At 43.7% G+C, this 21,940-nt stretch overlaps 1 protein-coding gene across 1 annotated transcript; it reads left to right on the top strand.

Moving 5' to 3' along the window:
• Positions 1-1,251: 1,251 nt before the first annotated feature.
• On the top strand, positions 1,252-20,692 carry lpcat1 (lysophosphatidylcholine acyltransferase 1; the record flags this gene model as incomplete). Its single annotated transcript, XM_080021076.1, has 15 exons — positions 1,252-1,345; positions 1,497-1,615; positions 9,347-9,486; positions 10,664-10,878; positions 12,438-12,550; positions 12,783-12,843; positions 14,648-14,706; positions 16,324-16,358; positions 16,712-16,766; positions 16,859-16,941; positions 17,089-17,214; positions 18,637-18,790; positions 19,507-19,605; positions 19,697-19,838; positions 20,588-20,692. 15 exons carry the CDS (start codon positions 1,252-1,254, stop codon positions 20,683-20,685), a joined length of 1,593 nt encoding a protein of 530 aa, XP_079877202.1. The 3' UTR covers positions 20,686-20,692.
• Positions 20,693-21,940: the final 1,248 nt, after the last annotated feature.

The following is a 21,940-nucleotide window of genomic DNA, read 5'->3' as shown; positions in this document are numbered from 1 at the left end:
AAGGAGCTCTTTGTAAGGGTTATTATGTCGGTAAATGATTGAAGAGTACAGCCAGAGGTAGTTTTGTTCTTCAGTTTGGAAAGTGCAATAAGAATTCTTCTTCTTATATTCTTATTCATTTAGACCTTAAACACCCCTGGTATGAGCATTCCTGCAGCCCGATACTAATAAGTCTTTATAATAAGACGTGGGCGTTACACACGCCAACGTCACCTGTACTATATTGACTGCTGTTTGGCGGAGCGGGCGACAGGGGCGCTGTTGATGCGAAAGTGAAGGTTCCGCGTACGTAGTGACGTGGTCGTGAGGAAAGGTAGGTGCACAGGTGACGTTTCATTCCGCTCGACCTGAACGACAGTGGGTTGATCCAGACCTTTCTCCGGTGCGGAGAGAGGTCTGGATCAATGAGACTATGCTATAGACACTATTATACAAAACACAGAAAAAAAAAATACAGATATTATTTAGATCATTTACACGTGCATCGTTTAAAAAGTAAGCCTTTCTATGGGAACATGTAGGCGCGTATGCCTTCACATATATGAGCCTGTGAAACAAATACCCTTTAATTATTACGTTTAAATGATCACGATCAAACATGATCTCGGAGGTCAGCCGCCGTAGCAGTTGTGTTCTCAACTTTTAACAACGGATAACAAGCTGACATGTCTGATCAAACGTTGACATTACATAGAAACCCAAATAACGTCCGCCCTCTCATTTTGAAATACATTCTTTTATTTTTTATTTTTTTAATATAGTTCCATGTTGACAAGGTCCCGATCCCAACGCATTCACTTGCGTTAGTTAGGTTGTTTATTTGTTTTCTTGTCTTTCTGGGTTCTGTGGAGAGAGGGGGGGGCACCAGGACTCTCATGGGACCGTGGTTACGTCTAATTACGGTGCACATCAGCCTACATCTCGCCAGCCTCGGGCGAACAAACTGCGGGAGGATCAAATGCTGCGCGCTCCACAGCAACACGACGGACTTCAGATACACACGGGTTCCATCCCTCCCTCGTCCTCCCTCGACTGTTCAGCGTCTCACCATCTTATCTTATCCTGTTCTGTTTTGCGGTGCCGATGGACGTCCTGTACGGTAAAAAAAAAAATACAACCATAAATCAAAGAATAGAAAATGACGTACATAAGAAAAAAAAACAGATACAAGTGGATCGACTTAACTTCAATGTTAAATGGGTAAATGTGCAGCGGTTTGAGACGCTCCGCTTCGTGTGCGTGTGTAGCGGCATGACGGAGAAGGTGCGTCTGCGCATGCGCGGACGCGCAGCGGCCGCTGGTGTGGAGCGTCAATCCCCGCCCAGCGTGTCTCTGGTGCGGTGTGGTAGTTGTCCGAATAAAGCAGAGGTCTGGGTGGAGAAAACACGTTGTCCTGCAAGTTCAGCCCAGTGCACACGCCTTTTTTTTTTTTTTTTTTTTTTTTTGTGCATCTTGATCGTGCAGTTCTTCATCCTCCACACCTTCCCCTTCCTCAGGAATCGAGCTGTCAGCCATGCACCGCCGTGGATTAGATGGAGGCGGCTCCGAGTTGGATCCCCCGCTGAGGAACCCCTTCGTCCACGAAATAAGGCTGAGCCCGGCAGAGAAACTGAAGGTAAGACATGGATGACGTGAAGCCGAGAACAGAACCAATGGCATGACGACGAGGAGGAGGCATTCCCCCCCCTGCCCTGGTCCTGCAAGTTTCTTAATTCTGCATAGGCTATATAAGCAGTCCCAGTCGAATTGCCCCGGATGGATTCAGACTGGTTACTCAAGCAGTCATTTCAACTTTCTCGCTATCACTGTGGGACTGCTGATATCTGTCCCGTTCTCCAATACCAAGGCTAGAACCGGGATTGGTGATTGTTTCTTTGCATGCCATATGTTACCATATGTTACCATTTGATTGACAAATAGGCAGGTGCCTGCTCCAGGAATCGTTGCTCTTTACCCTAGAAAGCATGTTTTTTGTCAGGTCAATTTATTTAAACAACCAGACTTGTACATTTTAAAAGAATAAAATCATAATGCACATAGAGCATCTCAACCCCACTGTATTTGAAGGCCAAGGGGGAAAGATGTTTGCAGGTAATTAAAAGTATTGATGGAGGGGCGAGCTATTCGTTGCGTCCATCATACGATTGACCACACCTGGGGATGGGTGCAAACGTGTATTGTGTAAACGAGACATGCAAACAAGATGTTGTTGTAGGTTTACACATCATTGGAGTGTGTGTGTGTGTGTTCTTGGAATGACAGAGAGCAGCAGCTGGTGACATACTCCCGTTTATCTTACCTCTTCTGTCTTGTTAAGGCATCCTTAGTAGACCACCGAAATCAATTGTTATCCCCGCCTTTCCTGTCCTGTCTCATTAATATCTGTCTGTTGGACAGTGGAGATCAGCTCCTGTCCATCCATCATTGGATCGATGTCTTCTCATGCCAGGTCTTAAATGAGCTTTGGAAACAGCAACACTGTCCTGGTCATGTATTCTAACACACTCACATACGCACACATAGTGGAACTCCAGCCTCGTGTGTGTGTGTGTTACTGTTAAAATGTTCTGAAAGCCACACAGGCTTTCACATGCTTTAAGGGTGTTGCTTGTGCTTGAAGCCACGCCGGAGTAGTCCACTTTGTCAACTTTTGCACCAGTGTTTAAGGGCAGCGTAAACAGTGTTTTATTATTATTTTTCTTTTTTTTTCTTTGGCAGCTGTGCTCGTTTAAAGCGGCGCTCAATTAGAAGTAAACTGAACCATGTGTCCTATCTGTGTCTGGTTCCCAGCTCCCACTACCTGTGTCTAATGTGGCAGTGAGACATGTTTTTCCACTACTGAATTGTATTTTATCGCAACAGAGAACGTGCATGTACGGTGCCTGAGCACATTCCTCCCTTTGGCTGTTTGGGCCTTTGTAAATACATTTTAATTTTTTTTTGGTCTTTTTAAATGGCAAACAAAATAATATCATCAGCACTGGGGACGTTGCAATTTGTCGACCAGGAACACAAATGGAAAGCCATCCTCTGTGCAGCTGAGTGGCACACTAACAAACGGGGACCATCACAGGGTGAGGGGTGAGCCTGCCGACTGTCCAGCTCGCAGACGGATGAATTAGACTTTCTAAAGAGCCCAGTTGTATGCAAAAAGGCCATGGCAAGACACTGTTAAGTTAGCAGGAACATTATTGCCTGTCCCTAAACTCACTGTGAATGACAGCTCATGGGATTGCTGTGTAAAAATTGTAGTGTGGTATTTGTCAGCTGCCGTTTATCATGTTATCTTGTGTGTAAAGGATTTGATCACATCTCTACATTACATGTCTAAATGTAAAGCCTATGTCTGACAAGATACCATGTTACAGTAAGTAGCACCCAATGGGAGTCTGTGAGAAAGTCTTTTGGAAATGGTGAGACTCTTGAGCTCTAGAGTCGAGAAACATTATCCATCGCTATGAGCGATGTTGTGCCGTCTGGGGTCGTTCAGTGTCACACTTTGGACCTTAATCTTGAAGTTTAGCTGGTGCTCTGAGGCTTTTCCTGGGGAGTGGCCACCATCGCTTCGTCGTCCTCTAGGGCATGGTCAGCACACCTTCGGTCGGCTTAGGACGCAGTCTAGATTGGTTTGACATTGTCTGTAGTCATGTACATTAGGGCTGTAGATATTCCTCGATAATCCCATTACAATTTGTATGTGTGGTGTGGGGATGGTGTGGTTCGAGCAGCCACACCTGTCCTGGATCTAGGTGATTTGGGCCCAGTATCAGAGTGGCTGCATACCTGTTGCTCGTTGGTTGGTCTGACGAACAACAGGTAAAACCCTCATCCCCACACACACTCAGGAGAGGAGCCCTTGTCATGATGTATCCATCTGCTCCTGGGCTTATTCCACATGGCCCACTCGCTACAATAAACTGTGTGTCTGAAACCCATGTCTTCTGTGTCTCCGTGCTGGAGGGCCCTGAAAATGCCACTTGGGTGCCGTGTGGTAGGCGAAACTGCCACAGTATGCTTTATAATTTTCCATATTCAAATATATCCAAATTTTTAATGCTCAAATTTAGTACCGGGCGGGGGGGCGTTATGCACAGTTCCACAGCTTCAATCAAAGCGATCTTTTCTCCAGACAGAGCGAATAAAAACTCTACATGTATTCAATTTACTCAGTTTCCTGCTGCTCCTTCGCTGCGGAGCAGATCGCAGATCACTCCTGAAAAAATTACCCTCTGCATTCTCATGGCCCGGTGGCAAATGGTGGTTGATAACCTCTGCATTAGGTTGATGGGGATGGTCAGGTTCATTTCCTACTTTCATCGCCGCATCTGTGGAATTACTGGACAGTCTGGTCACTCCCCCTTGAACACAGTGAAACGGCGGAGGAGGGGGAAACGTGCTGGTGTGCTTGTGCTGACGCGTACTTCACACACCGTTACCGGGAATATTTCTCTCTAATATCCGTTCAATATGCAACAAACTGGATTAACTCTATTGCTCATCACATGCGAGTTGATTAACTAATGTTGTAACCAAAAGATTTATAATAAATTATTTATTTATTCATTTATAAAAAAATATACACAATCGAATGGCAATTTCAGCATTCAAATTGTGATTTATTATTATTATTTTATTTTATTTTTTTTAATATTCAAATTCAAATTTCGAATGTTCTTCCTGCAGCCATAATTTACAGTGTCTAAACTCTGGGTGTGGATGTAATTCTCAAAGCTTTGGCAAACAAAGTCCTCAAAAGTGGATTTTGGGATTTTGAACATTATTTGACTTAAACAGTGCATGCTGACTGCAAATTTCAATGCACCACCACGTACGTCCCTGACCACGGGACTGTGGTCAAGCAAGCCTCCACTTCGAAAAAACACGGTCAAACTAACCCCTGTGTTTTTTTTCCACACCTGTATAGAAATTACGGTAAGAGTGTGAAAGAACTGATTTTAAAATAAAAGCGACGTTACGGGGAACAAGATTTCACATATAATACTAATAAAAATACATAACTAAATAAAGCAAAATGAATTTATATTAAATAATAAATAAAATGAATAACACCAGAAAATACGAACTACTGCCAATTCAACCTCAGAATCATTGTAGACCAGCTCATAATGTCACTCAGACAATAACAGCAAATTGTGATGTTGATTTTCAAAATGAAAGCCCTCTAAAATCTCATAAGCTATGTTACGTCTGATTTCACATTGCTAATAAAAGGAAACTTCCTGTTTCCCCAGACCAATTCCACTGCAGCTTTATTTAGTTATATATGTATTTTTATTAATTTGTTCATTCATTCATTCATTATTGACTGAATGAATGTGAAATCTTGTTCCCTTGACGTCCCTTTTCATTTGAAATCAGTTCTTACATGCTCTTACCGTAATGCCTAGTATATACATGTACTGCAAAACAACGTGTGGGCTGCTTTGACCGTGCTTTTTGAAGTGGAGGCTGGCTCGACCGCAGTACCACGGGGAGCTCGGACATTTTGGCCTGTGCGCTTCAAGCGTAAACATGGGCGTTACGCCGTGCGTGTGTGTGTGTGTGTGGTGTGTGTGGTGTGTGTGGTGTGTGTGTGTGTGCTCTCCTCGGTCGCCAGGTGGAAGTCAGTGAATCAAGGGCCCTTCAAATTGGACAACAATTAGTCCACACCCCAGGGTGCTGTTCACCACAGGAAGGAGATAAGCTGCCCCAGGTCCTGGGACTCTGGGGGCCGCAGGGCAATCTGTGGCATGTCCAAGACTAAAATCAGAGAGAGGGACTTGATTGGTGATGTTTTTTTGAATGCCAAATGTCTCCATTTGATTGGCAAAACTGCAGGTGCCTGCACCAGGAATTGCTCTCTGCCCTAGAAAGTATTTGTTTTTGTTAAGTCAATTTATTGAAACAACCAGACTTGTGCATTTTAAAAGAACAAAATCCTAATATACATTAGGGGGAAAGGTATGTTTGGTCAAGCCGTGGCTGCAGACGGCAGCAGGGCTCCCTTTCCCACGGCCGCCCAGCCGACTTGAGGCAACTCCACACAGTCCATTATGTAATTGACCAGAGATAGAGATAAATGGGTGGGGGGGGGAGAAAAGGCAGGGGTGTGAATGTCCAAATTTTGTAGGATCAACTCGGCTCGCAGCAAATGTTCTATTCGATTTCACCTGGGGCCTTCTGGACTTAAAATATAAAAAAAAACACAAATCAATTTCTTTATATAGAAATAGGGCTACTGCCCAAAATAAGGTGTAAATAAGGAGAATTTGTATCACGCCCACGTTCTTTTTCACATTCAATTATTTATTAGATCATTTTAACAAACCAAATGAGCATGATTCAGGGGTCAGAGCAGCCAAATTAGAATAGCCACTGTTGTCTATTCAATTCAGCTACAAGATGGAAATCCAACTCCTTCTCTTGCTTTTGGGCTAACCTTGTTTGAGTAAAATACCCTTCAGCCATGCAGTGTAACCCATTAGGCCAAACACCAGGATGTTTTCTATTTGGCTGTTCATCGCTTGTTAATGCTTTAGCCCTTGCACAGTAAATTATGCACCAATAACTGCAAGTGCTTTTATTCCATCTATTCCATGCACTGTATGTTATTTACATGCAATCCTTAGCATGTCAAATTTGGACTTTATTATGAAGAATAAAAAAATAATAAAACACAGTGAATTGCACATTTTCTACAAATATTAATTGATAAAGATATAAACAGCAAGCTGCGGCAGTTCTTTATTGCAACTTCAAAGTTCTCTCAACAATGGTGACAGGGTATAGGAACGGAGATATGACTGTAAAATGTATAGGAAAATAGAAATGTATATAGACTTTACAAAGTAGATCATAAAAAACATTACACAAGCTGTGGAATACTCTATTCTGATTGGTCTCTTATTGATGGTTTCACGCTGCCTAACCGGGCGCGTTTCACTGTCGATTCTAGCTGATAAAAGATTTCAGAGCATTTTAACACCGTCTCGGGACAGCCGTCATCAACGTCCCTCGACTGAAGCGAGACCTTTGGTGCCCAGGCGTTAATTCTGCCCCGTACAGGCCCCCTTACACTCTCCATCTGTCTTCCCCTCCCCTCTTCTTAACCTCCCCCATCTGTCTCCGCTGCTGGGTGAGACCCTTTGTACCGTGCTGGTACATACAGTATATGGGCCTGAGATGGTTTTGTATATGGCTCCATGGTTTTCTGCTTATGTAACCACGCGTCTCTGGTAGTCTGGGTACGGATGAGGTATCCGGGACTTCATGGCCTTCATATGTATAAGATGTGTCAGCAGGAATTAAGACAATGGGACTGGCATGACCCCCCCCCCCCCCCCCCCCCCCCGCACGACCCCCCCCGCACGCACACACCCCCGCCCCAGAACCTCTTGAATATTTCAGACGCTAATGCGCTCTGCCCTCCCAAGGGCCCCCGGATTTTTCACTGGAAACGCAGCGCCGAGCGCTCCCGTAGGATAAGATGATGTCCCCTCCACCTGCAACTAAACTCTGAAACCCTGGAGGACCCGGACGAAGAGCTCCAGAAGCAAAATGCTTGGCGCAGAAATTGCTCACTCTGGATTTCAGCAGGACTTCAGAGGGACAGATAGGATAAACCAGCCAAACCTCCTATCCAGATAGATTTGTTATGCCGCGGTGGTTGCGGGGAGGCGTCGGAGCGCCATAAATCAGCCCCATTACTGTTTATTTATTTATCTAGTCCTGCGGGCTGCACCTGGGCGGGTGGGGGGGGTTCACTTGAATATTGTGTGTGTGTTGGGGGTTGGATGAACCAAACCACCACCACCAGCAGCAAGGAATGGTGCTATGGATGAGCGGGTGGAGAAGATTCCCCCCTGGGACAGGGAAGGAGGAGAGAGTCACATGGTTCCACTGAGGCCGGGGGGTGGTTTTAAGTCAACTTGGCTGTCGAAAATAGGCTGCTGGCTGCAATCGGTCTGACCCCTGGTGACACACACACACACACACACACACACACACACACACACACACACACACACACACACACACACACACACACAACAAAACACACATCATACTCTCCTCATTACAGTAAGGGAAAAGGCATGACGGATCAAATCAGCTGACTTCTCATCCCGCTATCTGGCGCGAGCTTCATTAGGTTTGAGGTCTTAACGATTCTGACTTGCACTCATACTGTGTGACCGGTGCCTTAAAGGACTCATCAATCGCTCGTACACACTTCAAAATCCACCATATCGTTCGACGAATACCTCAATGTTGATGATTTGATTATATTTTTGGGGATGACTATTGATGCTTTCGTAATATATTTATGAAATATTGGACATATTTATATATTTATGTAATCTTATTCTATTTATGTATTTATTTTCTTATGTTACTTTTCTTCTATTTATAAATATGTATTTAATATTTGTTATCTCAAATATGTGAGAAATATTGGAAAACAATCAACCAATCAAGCAATGTGGATATTATGACCAAGCAGCAGTCTATGTAAAGTGCATTACTTAACCGTAATGCTGCTTTAAATACAGCAATCACAATATTACAATAGCTAAAGCCCCAGACACCATCTAGTCTCACAGCATCTATATTACCAACCATATATCACCCAGCTTTACCTTGTATGATGAGGGAGCTTGTTTCATACACTTTTTTTTTCTTCTCTTTGATAAGATTTGTGATTTGAAGATTGTCTTGGTTACCTGCATGTAGGAGTAAGTACGCAAATTAAATCCAAAGAAATGTTAAGGTCGTCCTGGCCTGTAGCGTCAGAAGGGGGGGTCGGGCTCTCTTTCTTTATTTTGTGCCTTCTTTTTCTCCACACACATCATTTCTCAGCTTGTTCGCTGCTAGTATGGATGTGTGGACCTGCGTATTGGCCATGTCGTTGAACACTTTGATGGAAGGATAGGCGGCTGCTTTTTCCTTCTTGAAGGCAGTAATTCACTTTGCCCCCCCCCCCACACACACACACACACACACACACACACACACACACACACACACACACACACACACCACCCCCCACCTCCGGCCTCCGAACGAATGGTTGACTGCATGGCAGGAGGCATAGACAGATAATCATTGGCTTTGAGCCTTTCCCTCTGTTGGAATTCTGGCAATGAGTGTACAGTATGTGGCATTACAGATGGGAGATACACTGGAATTCAAACAATTTTCTCTTTCTCTCTCTCTCTCAATATAAAAATACAAATAAGTGACGATCGCCAAAAATAGAAATGTTTTAACACTGCTCTCAAGAAGAAATAAGTGAATGAATAAATAAAGCAATTAAATTAAACATGTCTCCCCCTCTCCTCCTCTCCAGATTGGTCTGATGTCGGTGACGGTCTTCCCCGTGCGGCTGCTGCTGGTGGCCTTCCTCATGCTGCTGGCCTGGCCATTCGCCTTCGCCGCATCGCTGGGGCGCTCCGACTACGCCATGGAGCCGCAGTCATGGTGGAGGAGGTGTGTGTGTGTGTGTGTGTGTGTGTGTGTGTGTGTGTGTGTGTGTGTGTGTGTGTGTGTGTGTGTGTGTGTGTGTGTGTGTGTGTGTGTGTGTGTGTGTGTGTGTGTGTGTGTGTGTGTGTGTGTGTGTGTAAGCAGATGCGCTAATAACCAACTGTGACGCAGTAGGAGTCTGGAGGTGAAGTGCACAACATGCTTCTTGTTATAGCATTTGTGGGAGACCATCATGTGTTTGGATGCTGTGTATACATTTTGACATCATAGTGTTATATTATAGTTTTCAAATCTATTTAATACGTAATATTTCAGTTTGTTTTTTTTAGTGCAAGAACAAGCCTTGCATTGTTTCTTGATGAGATGCCACTACGTAGTAACGTTGTCATTCTCTCCCTGGTACTTGGTGTGACCCAAGCAGAGCTGCTTTTCATCCAGCGTCATGTCCCCAATTGTATCATGGACGCATGTTAATTTTTTTCTCATGAAAGAAAAGAAAAAATAGAAATGACCGAAATCAGCAGCCATCAAAAAGGTGACTTAAAAACTCAAGTTTGTCTCATCATTGTTTCAACACTTAACCGTTTATTTTTATATATTTTTCAAAAATAGCAACCGGTGAGGCACAGCAACAAGGGATTTAAAAATTGAAAAAGAAAAAAAAATAAATCAAACATCGCCATTTTTAGATCTATGGGCTGGGCGACACAGGTTTGGGTTCTTTGGTTCCTTGGTTTCCTGCTGTTGAGAAACAGCTTTTTTGTCCCGAGAGGATCTTATCTGCAGACCAGTGAAAGCTGAGGGCTGAAATCCTTCCATTCTTACTAAAAAAAAAAAAAAGAAAAAAAAAAGAAAGAAAATGTACTGTGAGTTGCTAAAGAGCCTCTTGTTCAAGTGCGACTGATATCCCAGAGTATTACAAACAGAGAAGCGGACGACTTAAGTAACACACCTGTACGGAAGACCATGAAATAGAAAAGCAGGTTCTTAAATGTGTCAGGGCAGTGAGAGAATCGTTCATTTGTAGTCTTCACACGAACTTCAGATGCACGGTTCGTGTGAACCAGAGCGCCCAGGGGGACGCCTTGCAAACCCAGGGAGAACATGCAAACTCCATGCGGGAGACGGGGTTCAAACGTGGTTGTCATCCCCCGCTAATCTGTTTGCACCCCTGCCCCCGCAGGCTGATAGACCTGTTGCTGAGGGCCATCATGCGGGCCATGTGGTTCTGCGGCGGCTTCCACTGGATCCGGGTGAAGGGGGAGCGGGCCGTGCCCTCCGAGGCACCCATCCTCACGCTGGCACCGCACTCGTCGTACTTCGACGCCATCCCCGTCACCATGACGATGAGCTCCATCGTCACCAAGCTGGAGAGCAGGAGCATCCCGGTCTGGGGCAGTGAGTCGAACGACTACCGTCCCGCACCAACTCCTGTGCCATTGTTTTTGTTTGGGTTCTGATTGCATTTATTCTCATTGCCATTTGATTCCATTCATTGCTCTTGATACATAGTGGCTGGTGTATATGTTGGTTTTCAAGCATTCGTCTTCTTTCTTTAGAACTGAAATTTAGGTTGGACATGGTGAATGTAGTGGGAATAAAGAATCAAAGTTTATTTCTTTTTTTACAAAACACAAGAATTCCATTTATATCATTTTGGTTAGTGTTTAGGGACCATAATCACAAAAGATGACGGTCTCGGGGATAAAAGTAGCTCCTCATTAGCTGCTTTAGGAGAAAATCTTACTGGCTAATTTAGGACGTGTACCTTTTTTTCTTTCTTTTCTTTTTCGGTCTGATAAAAATTGGAGAGCGGTGGTGGAGGAGGACTCCTCAGTGTGTCTCGGCTTCCGAAATGCTCCCAGCTCCAAATTTGCCCTTTTTAAATGTCCTCCCTTTTATGAACAAGTTGAGTGAGGAGTAAAAGCTTGCATCCACTTTGCTTGGTTTGATTTCACAGAGTTCCTTTCCGTCATCCACGTTTATTTTAGGCTATTCAAAGGCAGTTTAAACGCATATCCGCTTCTTATTTCACAAGAGCCCGAGCATGCGACTTGACAATTGACGGTTTTATTTTTGTCTTCGTATAGGAAATCAGCATCTCAAAAGCTTTTATTTGGGCGGACAACTGATTTGCGCCTCCCGCTGTTGCATCTCTATGATGCATTTTACCAACGTCCTTTCTCGAGCGATCACCGTGACGAGCCAAATGAGCAGTTTCGTGAAGCGATGTCACCGTGTTTCTTTCACTTATCTTAAGATTTCATCACGTTCCTTTGTAAAAAAAAAACCAAAAACAAAAAAAACGTTGCTCTCAGCAGCTTTCAGAACTTTTGAGTTTCAGAGGAAACCCTTTAACTAAAATGCTAGGAAAACGCTTTTGGTGCCATAGAATACTTGTGAATACAGCTCATTCAGTTAAAGGGGCAAAAAAAAAATTATATATATATATGCATGCGTGTGTGTATACATGCATGCATGCATACATACATACATACATACATACATACATACATACATAGACACACACGTACTCTGACCAGTCGGTAATGTACGCTGTACGAGAACTTTGGTCGTGGAAACGGCAGCGCGGCATCTCCGCGTCAAGCATGTCCTCTCGCATCACGCTTTCTCAGTCTCGCTCCCGCAGTCGGTCAGTGCGGTGTCACTACACTAGCGTTCGCAATCTCCAAGACTGATGTTTCCGTAAGTGGGCGGCTCCTCGCTCAACGACCTGGTCATTGGTCGGAACTCGGTCGTTAAGTGAGGAGTACCTGTATCACATTATATAAATATTCATAACAATAAATAATAATGATAATAATAACAATTAAATATTACAATAATTAAAATAAATTCCTGAATTATCTGATTAATATCTTATAATATAAAAATTTATAATAGCAAATAAAAAAAGATGTTTGTTTCCAGTCCTGATGTCTACTCTCACTCTCCAGCCCTCATCAACTACATCCGGCCCGTGCTGGTGTTCCGATCCGACCAGGATTCTCGGAGGAAGACTGTGGAGGAGATCAAGCGGAGGTCCCACTTGGCAGGGGAGTGGCCCCAGGTACACACACACACACACACACACACACACATGCACAGACACACATAGGCCAAGACAATGTAATACAGTAAGGTTAAGTATGACATGCCTGTTCTGTGTGTGTGTGTGTGTGTGTGTGTGTGTGTGTGTGTGTGTGTGTGTGTGTGTGTGTGTGTGTGTGTGTGTGTGTGTGTGTGTGTGTGTGTGTGTGTGTGTGTGTGTGTGTGTGTGTGTGTGTGCATTTTCACTTCAGATGATGATTTTCCCTGAGGGAACGTGCACCAACAGATCTGGCCTCATCAGATTCAAGCCTGGTATGTGCGCCAACGTCTCTTTCTGTGTTATCTGCACTCTGTAGTCCTATCTGTGTGGGACGCGTGTGTGTGTGTGTGTGTGTGTGTGTGTGTGTGTGTGTGTGTGTGTGTGTGTGTGTGTGTGTGTGTGTGTGTGTGTGTGTGTGTGTGTGTGTGTGTGTGTGTGTGTGTGTGTGTTGACCTATGGTAACCCAGTTGTGAAGTCTGCCATTGTTTCCTGCGCCCTGTCCCTGGTTAATCCTCTCTCTTCTACTCCTCTGTTGTTCCCGGCAAGCCCTGTGGTCACACTCTGCCAGTGCTGCGTTGCTCTAACACACACACACACACACACACACACACAGTGTCCAGCTCTGTCTGCTGTGTGTTATTGTTTCTCCCTGGATGTGTCTCCTCTGGTTATGTCTTTTCACTGGCTTTCAGGACAACAGAGCTGTAGCGTTCTATCAGGTGTATGTGTGTGTGTGTGTGTGTGTGTGTGTGTGTGTGTGTGTGTGTGTGTGTGTGTGTGTGTGTGTGTGTGTGTGTGTGTGTGTGTGTGTGTGTGTGTGTGTGTGTGTGTGTGTGTGTGTGTGTGTGTGTGTGTGTCTTTGCCTAGACTGTTTAAGTGCACCATGCAGTCCTCTCCTCTTCCCTATCTGCTGTTAAGGCCTCTGAATAATGTTCCACTAAGCACTGGGCCCATGTGTAATTAAGACTTTATTGATAAGATAGATATCTATCTTTATTCATAGATGGATAGACACTAGAGATATGGGCATTAAAACATTTTTAGCTGTCGACTAACAAGAATTTCATTCGACTAGCCGTGACGTCATCACCCCCCCAACATAGACCGTGAACCGCACGTAAAAACAGTTACCAGTACATAAATAATATAACTACAACTATTTAAAATGATTCTTTTATTTTTCCAAGTGGACAAAGTGCTACAGCGACCAAACAAAAAGGAGTGTATCCAGAGATGACAAAATAAAAACGGCTAAAATTACAAATGACTCCGCATCACAGTAGTAGAACCGTGGTAAGACAGCTTCATCCCACACAACGAGCACTCTATACCTTTTCCCAAATTGGGTAAAATAACACCACACTTAGCTCCGTCTCGCCGCCATCATTCTCTCATACAAGCACGTTCTACTGTGTGCTATGCATGTGTTACTCTTATTAATCATGAATGGTTTCCCGGAAGTAGATGTCACTGCTGGAGTCGACTAATCGTGCCCATCCAGTACATAGATGTAGTGTCCACGTTGAATAAGCCACCTGAACATTGGCTACAGTAGGTTGCCAGTATGAAGCGACAAAACTTCCTGTTTCTAGTCTCCTCCGTTAGCTCTTGAAACCTTGGAAGTTCACTTGACTGAACCGCATCTGTAAAAACGGAACGGTAGCTGTTCCAAAATTCCCCTCAAATATTTCGGAACTCTGATCGTGAGAAGTAGTCGGTCCTTATTTCCCATAATCATTCATGTCGACTATGTTACGATGAGACGCCATTTTCAATCCTAATAACGTAACCGACCTACATGACCTTTTTCCTTCACCCAAATTTTCCCCTGGGCATCAATCAAAGTGTTATCTGTCCTGTCTGGTACCCCTCCCATGGTTCCATGCATTCAGGGAGCTGTAGCTCATAGACGGGTGCATATCCGCATCCGTTGGGGTGATGAATAGTGAATGTGGTGCACGGTCGTCTGTCCGTCCGTCTCTCAACAGGAGGACATTAGGGTTTGAACGGGAAACTGTGTCTGCTAGGGACACACCTGACTGTCTCTCTCTGTCTCTCTCTCTCTCTCTCTCTCAGGTGCGTTCATCCCGGCGCTCCCAGTACAACCAGTGGTGTTGAGGTATCTCAACAAATTGGTAAATGTCCTGCGTTCACCCCCCCAAAAAAAACAAACAAAAAATGGATTGGTTGTAATCCAAGTTTAGGTTCGACACCCGACCACCCACACACACACACACACACACACCAGCGATATAATGGTTTTCTTTCCCTTACGTCCGAATGCGCTTGTGTCCCGTTGAATGACTTCATGTTCTCATAGGATGAAATTTCATCTCTCTCTCTCTCTCTCTCTCTCTCGCACACACACACAGGTGTGTTGCCCCCCCCCCCCCCCATCACCAGCAGGTGTAATGTCTCTCCTGTCGCCTCCCGATGTAATGAATAATGCACCGCCCATTATGACCTGTTTTAATCCTTCTTCCCTCGAAAGCTCCGTCAACATTTCCTCCAGATTTCCCGCACGCACCCTCCCCGCATACGCACGTAGTGAAAGCGTATCACCTTTACCGCCTTGTTGCTCTGCCTGGCTGATAATGAAAGAATTTCAAATGTTATCCAGTTTTACATGAACAGTATATTGATTGGGCTGGGCTATCATTCCTAACCACATTTTTGCTATATACGCTTTCACATAAAAATGTAATCTTTTCTTAATCACTTCAAAAGAATAGGTTGGCTCTTTATCAACTCAAAGCTTATTAAAATGTATGTTCCCGTCATTTATAGCACAACCATAACAGTGCTTTATGATTGAGAAACTTACAGTTCATTGGGGAATTTTTTTTTTTTATCCTTATAAAAAAACCCAAACACATTAACTTTTGTTTTTTTTCTAAAAAGGCAAACTTAGTATAATCACACTGGTCTTCGGGTATTTTGTTAACATGTTATGAATAACAGTTATATTACATTGTATTTAAAACTACTTGCAATTACAAGTGACACAGTACATCCAAAGCGGGATGTTGGCTACAGTAGGTCGCCAATTGGAAGCGGCACAATTCCTGTTTCTAGTCTCGTACGTCAAGGCGGATGTAGCCGAAAGCGCTAATTGGCGGTCTGAAAATATAATCACATTACCTGACAATATTGTGAGCCTCTCTTATTTGAGATTGAGATGAACATTTTTTTTTTAAATGTTTTTCTTAATCCTTTGCCCCGTTGGACTGCATCGAGGCACAGTGAGAAGCCGCAGCAGAGTGGTACATTTCTCAATAGGAAATGGTTGCGAGGTTGTCGAGGTTGCGCTATGAATGATGGGAACCAACGTTTTAATAAGGCCTGGGTTGAAACATAGCGTAGCTGCCCTCTAATAAAAATGACCTCTTCCTTACTCTTACGACACAGCTTTATTTTTACTGCGGCTCACTCCTGCTGAAGAGATAATAAACTACTGAGGTGATGATCTTTGGTGTTTCCACAGAATGTTTCGATAGTAGTGTGAATAGGAGTAAATACGTTTCCCTGAATTAAGTGTGGTTTTTATTTATTTTTTGTTTTGTTTTTAATCTCCTAAATGACTATAATAAATAAATGAAGGTGTCCGCCCCACCCACGGCAGTTAAACAGGGAGAGAAGTGGCATCATGAGCTGATGGAAAACGGGCAACTCGCTGTGGGGAGTTTCTGTGTACACGTGAGTAGCGTATGTGTATCTTAAGGCTGTTTCCTCTTTCCCCTTCCTCTCCACAGGATACTGTTACATGGACCTGGCAAGGTCCCGGCGCGTAAGTATCTCTCTCTCACACACACACACACACACACACACACACGGCCTGGTTGCTTGTACTTGTTAACAAGCCCCTCTCCATGAGAAAACCAAAGAAATGCGCCGCTGCGCTTCAGGGCGATCATCCGTGACTTTGTACACTTTGACACGCCTCCTTTTTGCCCTCGAACTTTCCTCTCTTGGACCTCTCTTTTGTTGTTTTTTTTTTATTTTTTTGATTTCCACACTTCAGGCCACTTCTACTCCTTTGTCTTTTCAAGTGCACAGCACACACACACACACACACACACACACACACACACTCCTCATCCTCCTCCCCTGCCTCTCCTTTTTATTTATTTATTTTTTTAGATTCAAGATCCTGTGGCTCACACTGTGCCAACTCCACAACTCTATGGAGATTGAGGTGAGCGTCGAAATATTTCAAGGTGTCGCCTTCTTCTCCGGCGCTGGAGAGACATTTTGTTATTTCAACTCCCGTCCTCTTTCCTTTCCCAGTACCTTCCGATTTACACTCCGTCAGCGGAGGAGAAGTGCGACCCCGCCCTGTTCGCCTGTAATGTCAGGCGCCTCATGGCCGAGTGAGTGTGTTCGGGGAACGTCTTTTTGAATCCGTCACGTTTTTTGTGTTTCTCCGTCACACAAGCGTTTATATTACCAACAGGTTATCGGGACAAGTAAATAGAACATCCTGGTTGATGTTTTCTGTTTGTCCTGCCTTCTGATAGGGCGCTGCGGTTGCCCCTCACGGACCTGTCCTTCGAGGACCTGCAGCTGAGCCTATCGCAGGGCCCGCTGCGTATCCCGGGCAACAGCACCCTGCTGGCGTTTAATAGGCTGGTGTCTCGCCTGGGGTGAGTAAAGGAGGGAAGGACTGGGCTGACTGGTTGGACTGGGTGGAGGATGGGTGTGTGTTTATGGTTCTGCTTTACGGTTCTGCATAGGTACACTGTAGGTCTCTGCATCCCCAGCATTGCCCGCAGAGGCCTCTCCAAAAATGTGACTACGTGTCGGGGCGACGCAAGACGGCAAGAGCTGCGATTGGTCTGCTTTCCCCCCGCTATGCGTTTCTCGTGTTTCAGGTGAAAAACAACAGGGAGCAGATCGAGAGAGAGGCTGGCTGAGGAGGTTCCAAAATATGTCAATATGACTTTCATCATATCATATATCATCTTCTAATTATAATGACCAACAAATGGCACTCACTTTCGCGGTGTGAAATATCCGCGATCCGTTTTTATCCCATGCTAAAATAAACTTGTCGCTGCCATCTAGCGTTTCGGCGGACTATGTGCGCAGGCGCCGACGCAGAACCATAAAGCCTTCTTAACACAATTGTGACTTTAAACCCTTGGGAAGTGAATGTGGTCCGGTGGCGACATCTTATGGTAGTTGGGGGGGAACTGGCCCCAACTGCATTTTCCTGGGGTTATTGTGGGGCAACAATATTTTCATGTTGATGTGGATTTTCCTTGGTTTTAAGGAATAGTTTGGATTTTTTTTTTTTTTTTTTTTTTGTTTCCCTGTTTCATACCCACCCCTCACACGGTACATAGGTAAGTTTAATAAGTTCAATGCAAGTACGAGGGACAAATCCACAATCTGCATTCGAAACCTCACTCCACATAACATGATCCCACAGCAGTCTGATTTTGCCACTTTGAGGAGAAAAATATCTTTGCTTTTCTTCATAAATTTGCTGTTTGTTGGCGCAAACATTTTTCTGTTTTCGTTGAACAGTTTTGAGCAAATTGCTTCATGCAAGACAACCAAAGAAGATCCAACACCTTTTTGGGGGTGACCTACATTTCTCATATTTTTATGAGAAATGTATGGCGTTTATTTATTACGTTTTGTGTGGCGAGCAACCATCCTGTAATTTCTGTGTACACTAATCTTTTAGATGTCTTGTAAATACACGGGGGGAAATAGTATCACACAATTTGGCAGGTCACACATTCAACACCGGTAACAACACTGCAGCACGTGAGCAATTAAAATGGTGTCAGTAAACAGTGAAATAAGCAATAAAACCAAACCCATCTCTTTTAGATAACTACCTGAATTTGCAAAACTGAGACCGAGCTTTTCCTCGAATATGGATTGAGTTTTTGCACAGAATGCAGATTGTGGTTTGTCCCCCATCACTTACGTACTACACGAGGTGTGAGTGGAAAATGAGGATTCACATTAAAAAAAAAAAAGCATTGAACTTTGTCTCCGTCTGTGATTATCTAGGTGTTGTAGTTGTCTTGAGCATTGTTTGCTGTTCGCAGGTTGAAAGTCGGGTCGACGGACGTGGAGCTGCAGCGCGAGGCCGGCAGAGCCAGGAAGCTGTGGGGGGATCGACTGGGCCTGGAGGACTTGGCCCAGCACCTCGGCCTGCCCGTCACACACACCCTCTCCCAAGTCCACAGACTGCTGGACGAGGTGCATGACGCTAAAGTTACTAAACACGCCCAAGGCATACAAGTCTCCATCTTCCCTCAAAACTGGACGATTTTCTTTTGCAACCTCCCAATCTGCAAATAGAAATACACGAATCCCATCTTGCATCTTCCACTTGCTCAAGTAGCACTTTCTGCTTTCAGCCTGGATTTGGAAACACCCATTTTGGATATTTGGCGGTTCAGTTATTGGTGATTACCATCAGAGGATCAACGAGCCATGTTGGTTTGACCACACTTTGCATAATAATGAAAGTTAGGTCACTATTATATCTGTGACATTTCGCACAGTTGTCATTCTGCGAGTTTGAAGCCTGAATCCCATTCCTCTCCACTTCCCTCTCCCCAGTCCAGTTCTGCCTAAAAACGCAAAAAGTAGTGTTGGTGCAGATCTTCCCCAAAATGTGACTTTCACAAGCAATATTTATTTTGAATTATTTTGAGCTAGCACTTGATTCTTGAAATTTTCAAATCATTTCTTTTCGATCAAATATTGAGGGACAGCGATTTACAAAATTTCAACCTCAAAGTTCACACCTGTTTTTGCAGCTGACTTACCTTCATAATGCTAAATGTAATGGTCTAACGCCAAGGTTTCCAAGCTCTAATACTTAAAATCACTGTCAAAAGTTTACTCCGAGCGAGTGAAACATCCCAGATGGACTCCCCCGTTGAATTGAGTGATTTTCTTCTTTGCAGCAGGGAGACGGAAAGATTGACCTGAGGCGCTACGTGATAGCGCTTTCTGCCGTGTGCCAGTTATCGCGACCGATGGAGACCCTCAGATTGGCCTTCCATGTGAGTGCCCTTTGCCCTCTTTTCGGGTTTCTGTTCCAGGTTCCAGATTTTTATCGCCCTCTTCTCCTTAATGCCCCCCCCCCCCCCCCAGATGTACGAAAGCGAGGACGACGGGGGCTTGGAACACAGGGACGTGGAAACCGTCTTGGAAGCCATGTTGGGTGTCCGAGAGACGGACTTCTCCAGACTCCTAACGGCCCTCAGCACGGAGCATGCGGGGAGGATCACCTACGGTACGATAACAAACGTATTTTTTTAAATTAATTAATTTATTTTTTCTTCAAAGATTGGTTATTTTCTTATTATTGTTGCGAAAAAAGCCATAGCGGAGTCATTCCATGAGATGGGGTAAAATGGCCGCCACACAAAAAATGTATACATCAGGGTTAAATTAATTGGCCCATTATTAGACACAAATCACTAAGAATTAATTTAAATACTGTTTTCTCCGTCTGTTGTCAGTGATGGGGCGGATAGGTTAGGGTTGACAGACCCCATCCAACATTATATTTTGAGACACCTGTCATTAAACATCAAATTATCGGTAATAAATAAGATCATAATTTTAGGTTTTGAATTGAGCTCCTCTGAAGGCTTAAATGATGTCACTTTCTCTCTGCGATGCGACAGTTAATTTGTTTTGGAAGGAAAATAAGTTGGTGTGACGGATGGGGAAAACAAAACGGAGGGACACAAATAAAAGATCATATTTTAATTCTATATAATGCTTTTATATTTTATTAATATGTGCTGTGTGGATGGGGAAATACATTTATTTTATGAAAATAATGACATTTTTTATTACTCACTTTAAAAACAATTTCTCATATAGTGTGTTATTAATGACCTTTTAATTTGTTGTTTTTGTTTGGTAAACATGTTTTATTATAACATTATACAGATGGTTGTGTTTTATAGACTTTGAATGTTAAATGCTGTGCACACGCCTTTCCTTGGAATGACTTCATCGCTCCTTTTCCAGATCGGCTCCGTCACTTCCTGGAGCAGAGGTCAGACGCTCTGCAGCCGTACCACAGCAAGACCAACGGCCACACCGCCCACCACAAGAAAGACCAATGAAGGATGGACGCAAGAGTTCTGGATGGGGGGAGTGGGGGTTGGTTGGGGGGGGATGTCAACAAAACGGTCATTTGGACGGAGGATGTGAAAGATAGTAAGATCTCAGGTCGGTGAAGGATGTACAAGCACAGGGAATCTACACCTCCATCGCTGTTTTTTTTCTGCATTTCTTTTCTTTTTTCCCTCCCTTTGATTTTGAGAGTTTTTTTATTTAACTTTTTTAATTCTCTGCTACTACACTGGCTATTTATGATTTGCTATGATTGAGTTTATATTTATTCTATTTTATTGTTTTGCCCTTTTTGGCTTTGCTGTTGTCGATGGTAGGAAGCTCTTTTCTTGGGTGGGCACTCAGTAACAGGGTTTGTCTTCTTATGGCATGGGTGTGAACTGACAAATTAAAGATCTTTTAATTAATTAAAAAGGAATCAAGATCAAGTGATATGCCTGTACCCAACATGATGCCAGACCGATGTTCATCATCCTCGACCAAAAGAACTGCTAAACTGGGACCAATTTTTAGGCTTACCGCCAAAATAATCATGTCTTTCAGAATAGATGGCATAATGTTACTTCTGTTTTTACAGTTTCTTTTCCTTCAAGAAAGCGTTGCATCCATTTTTTTTTCCCCCCCCGTCATCATCTTTTAGTTCGTTTGAAAACAGTGGAAACACCGGCCTATTGTTTTCACATCATAACACCTGGAAAATAAACAAAAAACCATAATGGCCACACATGCATCTTAAATTTAGGCAGGCTCTCTATCTCTCTCTCTATCTATATATATCCATATATTTATATATATGCTGGATGTTTACTATGGACACGTTCCTTTCATTTGTGACGTAGGTTCTTGCGAAGGAACCTGTTTTTTTTTCATGAAACATTTATTTTATTTCTTTTTGAATGCAATTCTACCAAAAAAAACCTTTTTTTTTTTTTTTTTTAAAGAGAACTCCTCGCCTTTTGTTTTCAAAAAATAAAAAAAAAGCTTGCAATCATGCGGCTGTGTCGTCCTCGTTTTGATCCACCAGGGGGAGCTCTGCCCTCATAACGTTTCCTAAACCCTTCTTGACGGGTTGAGGTTTTTTTTTTTTTTTTTTTTTTTCCACCGTCTGAACCTGGTGAACTCACGGATTTCTACAGTTTTGAGTTACGGTCCCATTTCCACTCCCAAGCTAAACTAGCCTGAAGATTTTTTTTTATTTTTTTTATTTTTTTTTTTTTTTTGAATAAGCTGCGGTGCGAGTTTTAT

The sequence above is a fragment of the Zeus faber genome (genome assembly GCF_960531495.2).
Source record: "Zeus faber genome assembly, chromosome: 1".
In the NCBI taxonomy this organism is placed as follows: Eukaryota; Metazoa; Chordata; class Actinopteri; order Zeiformes; family Zeidae; genus Zeus; species Zeus faber.
The sequence above is the reverse complement of the archived record's forward strand: the minus strand, read 5'-3'. Positions and strand labels throughout refer to the sequence as shown.